The sequence below is a fragment of the Larimichthys crocea genome, chromosome XVII (assembly GCF_000972845.2).
Source record: "Larimichthys crocea isolate SSNF chromosome XVII, L_crocea_2.0, whole genome shotgun sequence".
NCBI lineage: Eukaryota > Metazoa > Chordata > Actinopteri > Sciaenidae > Larimichthys > Larimichthys crocea.
Window position 1 is genome coordinate 24,131,851 of NC_040027.1, and position 4,457 is coordinate 24,136,307.

A 4,457-nucleotide genomic window follows, 5' to 3' on the forward strand; every position below is an offset into this window, starting at 1 on the left:
GTCTGTTTGTCTCCATTGCACATTATCAGTAAAGATGATGGCAGCAAATTGAATGGATTCAGCTCACTGTCTAAATGTTTACACCATGACCACTAGGTGGAGTAAAGTGAGCTATACTGTAGGTCTTATGGGGTTTTATCTATGATAAGACACTTGCTTAATATTTTGTTTTTATTCCCCCCGTCTGCCACTCAGTCTTCTTCCAATTTCAATATTCCCCTTTATCTAAGAATTATGTAAATGATAAATAAAAAAGCAATGCAGAACAAATCTTAATAGATATTTTTGGCATTTCTTTTCCCAGTGTGGTTTCTTTTAAACAGGCCATGTTGACCTTCCTATAGCTTCTTTGCTGATGGCCTGCATACACCTACCCACTGGTAGTCCACCGTCAAACTCAATGTACAGAGACACAGCTACCTGTGAACCTGTCACACCTCAAGAGCACAAAACACTGACTTTAAGCAGAAATATTAATTAGCACAATATTATTGGTGAAAATACATGACACGTCTTTTTTCCTTTGCATTTTAAGACCATTGTCCCTCATCTCTCGCAACTTGTTCACTCAAGTTTGAACCCATTTAAGGTATGTTGCTGCCCTCTAGAGGAAATAAGAATTATATGAGCTTTATTACCATGTTGCACTCGGCAGGCAGGCATGAGACAGTTGAGATGGTTTATTACAAATATAGATTTTATTACAATGAAAAAAAAACTTGCTTTGTGGAGGACCACAATAGACTGACTGGAGCAATGGTAAATTGTGTATAGAAAATAAACAACGCTGTACAAAGAGAGTTAATGACAGTTCCCAAAATGTATACACATTAAAGTATTGGAATGAACTCTTGATGATAATCAAACTTTTCATATTCTGCAGCACTGATCAAATTACTTCTACACTGTCTTACAAGGAAACACCTGGAGATTCATCCCACTACAAAGCCATCCCAGCAAAGGTACTCTATGAACATTTAAGCAATAATATGCCAAAACTCTTCTTTAGCTAATAGTTTAACTACTGCTAACTCGTCAACACAGATAAAGAAGTGGGCTGATTGTTAATACTGGCTAATAGATCAGCCATTATTCCAAGGCAAATCATGTTTAGCATTCGCATTTGACCTTTTAAAATGTTTTCTGTGGACAATTTCAAAGATAAGCACTGAAACAACAAAGTGTACAAAAGACAGAAAAAAAACAAGCTCATCTGGACACATATGAATCAACCCAGGCTTAATCAAAAATATATATGAAAAGAGACTCTGCTCATAAGCGGTTTAATGTAAAATGACCAGACCCCATTTATCAGACCATGTTCCCTGACTTTGTTTTCCAAATTTTTTTACAGTAGCATCATGGTGTAAATCTCTGTGCAGTGTACTCTACAGTGATTTTAAACCACTGAAAATTTAAATCATTGTCTGAGTAATGCACAATTGTATGACACATGATGCAGTGCCTCGTTTACACAATGTCTATAAAACACATTGGACTGGAGAATAAGGATGTTGGTCCTCCAGACACTGCACAGTTGTCTCAGTCACTGTCTGAAGAGTCACTGGAGCTGGAAGAAGAGGAGGAAGATGTTTCGTGTTTCCTTTTCTTCTGTTTCTTCTTGTGATTCTTCTCGTGATCTCGTTTGTTCTTTTTGCCTTTCTTCTTGTGGCTTTTCAGTTTCTTTTTCTTTCTACTCGCCTCGTCGTCCGATGAGGAGGAGGACCTGCTGGGTTTCTTTTTCTTCTTTGTGGTCCTGCCATCGCTCGATGATGAAGCAGATCTACGAAGTAAATAAAAAAACATGACACTAATCACTGAGGCCACAAACCTATAAAATGAAAGCAAACCAATCACTAATTTTTGAACAAATATGTATTTTGTTGCCCCCCAAAAATACTAAAACAATAAAGTACCAATAATAAATTACTGAAAAGAACGTACCTGTACAGAAATGCACGTATTCATGTATTTACTAGTATTTATTAGTATTAAAAAATGGTGTTCAAGATTTGGTTACCTCTTTCTTGACATTTGGTCTCTGCTCTTCTTCCGTTTGTGTCTCTTTTTTCTGTCATCATCATCATCATCATCATGGGAACCTACATAGAATTGTAGTCACGACACAGATGGCAATATCCGTAATATCTGAACAAGTACATCACAACATTGAGACTTCAAAACACACACAATTCTGGAGCTACTGCAGTTGCTCATCTATGTGAAATCACCAGAATTAAAACTAAGGGGGGTCATTTTTACCTCTGCGACGCTGACCACTTCGCCCCTGCTTCTCATTGCGATGAGCTGCAGCCACTTCCTCTTCGCTCTCCTCGCTGCTGGTGCTGCTCACATCCAACACGATGTCTTTCTGGGGGTCAACTCTGACAAAGTTTCGGCACTCGAATGTTAAGTGGCCCGCTGAAACATAAACAGGCAAGAGAGAATTAATGAAAACTATGACAGAGCAGTTTCAGCCAGTATATAATCACTATCACCATCAACATTTCTGGATTAAAAGACCAGTGGGGAGGATTTAGTGACATCTGAGAGTATGACGCTTTGCCTCATACTCTCCATCCCACTGTGAAGGAGAAACTATGGTAGCTGTGAAATGTGAAAAACAGGAAAGACCTCATATAGAGCTAGTGTTAAATTTGTCCACACCGGGCTACTGTAGAAATGGTGAAAAGGAGGCTCAGCAGAGGTCTGCGAGTTAAGACCTGAGCTTCTTGAGCTGGCGCTTCAGTGCTTCCATTCTTCTTATACTTACACTATTTCTTCTCTGTAGTTGTCCCCAAATGGTGGAATGACCTACCAACGGCTACAAGAACAGCAACATCCCTTTCTACCTTTAAAAAACTTGTAAAAACCTCTCTCTTTCGAGACTGCTGCAACTATTCTGTGCTCCTTTACACCTTTCTCAGCTTATGTCCTCCTCTGTAAGTCGCTTTGGATAAAAGCGTCTGCTAAATGCAATGTAATGTAATGTAATGTCTTATACTAAAGAGCAACCAAACCGTGACAGTGACAGTCAGGACTATGGAAAAAATGACTGCCCACCATACAGGATTTATACATGTCCAGAATAAGGATACGGACAGGAAACATCACTGCAGCTCTCACATCATTGACACATCCTGTTCCAATGTCTCTCCTCTGGGAGGCGCTACATAACACCGTGCACAAAACAAGACAGACACAAGAAGTTTCTTTCCACAGGGCATCACTCTGACAAACACATAACCCCGTCCCTCAAACATCCACCCTACACGTAAGTGATTTATTCTCATCGTTTTCAGTTTTGTTCTTTAAAACGTAGAATTTACACATGCCCTGCGTACCATACACACTGTCACATCCACTTTTGTCTTATGCGTACCCATACAGAGAGTGATTCTCATTCTGATTCAAGATTGCAGACTGGAGGAGCAGCCGCTCATTCTGCGGCAACAAAGACATGATTACTCTTATTTTACTCTAATAACCATAAAAGCATATTCTGTAAATAGATCCCTTAAATCTTACACGCTGGACCTTTAAACCTGATTGTAAAAACTAACCTTAGACTCCATCATGACTCCAAGAAGGCCACATTTACTCAGGTAAACAAAGGGACTATTACTAACACACACACACACAAAAGTCTTTTTACTTACGATATCCACATTTCTTGCACCCGGCTCTGATGTTGTCCTTATTAGGCCCTGTGAGATAATAAGATAATAATAATAATAATAATAAGATCTTTTTAGTGTTTCCTGTAGTTACACAGTGTCCAATAACCAACAACAAACTAAAACTTTCACTTCAGATAGCTGACTGTTGTTGGCTTACTCGTGAATTGCTGTGCTGTTAACAACATTACAGTAAATAAATGTTCATATTCATTAAATAAATAAATAAATAAATAAATAAAGACAGTCTGTAGTTTGAAGGCAGCACTGGTTGTTACAAACGTCGCGCTAACGTTCAGGTTAGCACTACTTTGTGTTTGTCGTTACTCTGAACATTCACAGATCAAACTACGTGAGTCGTGAGTCCGAGGACGTGAAGTTACAAACATTATCTGACGCCTACCTGGATCAGCCATGGCGCTTTGCACGATGAAGCTGAAACAGACACACACGGACTGTTAGCTAGCTTTATTCAAACAACAACATCCACGAGTCTCAAAACACAGCCGACCGGAAACATGTGAGACACTGGGTTCCGTCTTCTTCTTTTCTTCCTTTCATTTCCCCTAACCTCCACAGCAGCTTGCAAACCAAATGATGGGCTCATTACCGCCACCGACTGGGCTGGAGTATTAGTTTGAACAGCTTAATGAATACATTTGAAGAACTGAAAGACATTAAACGGTCAAACAAATTAAATCCGACAGCCACTGTTTTTAATTTATATTTTGTATTCATAAGTCACGTCATTAAAAATATAGACCTAACACGGGACTCACA

The 4,457-nt window shown here is 39.1% G+C and overlaps 1 protein-coding gene across 1 annotated transcript; it reads right to left on the reverse strand.

The window, feature by feature from the left end:
* Window positions 1-777: 777 nt before the first annotated feature.
* Window positions 778-4,231, reverse strand: srek1ip1 (SREK1-interacting protein 1). Its single transcript, XM_019256642.2, has 5 exons — window positions 4,081-4,231; window positions 3,660-3,707; window positions 2,263-2,421; window positions 2,021-2,102; window positions 778-1,783 (listed from the first exon to the last, which is right to left on the reverse strand). Exons 1-5 carry the CDS (start codon window positions 4,091-4,093, stop codon window positions 1,543-1,545), a joined length of 543 nt encoding a protein of 180 aa, XP_019112187.2. The 5' UTR covers window positions 4,094-4,231; the 3' UTR covers window positions 778-1,542.
* Between the last annotated feature and the right edge of the window lie 226 nt (window positions 4,232-4,457).

Excerpts from the sequence above, each read along its gene's own strand:
- srek1ip1 (XM_019256642.2), bottom strand. Across the intron at positions 2,422-3,659 it reads GTGCAAGAAATGTGGATATC|CGGGCCACTTAACATTCGAG; the intron begins GTAAGTAAAAAG and ends TTTATGTTTCAG. Across the intron at positions 1,784-2,020 it reads GACCAAATGTCAAGAAAGAG|ATCTGCTTCATCATCGAGCG; the intron begins GTAACCAAATCT and ends TTTACTTCGTAG.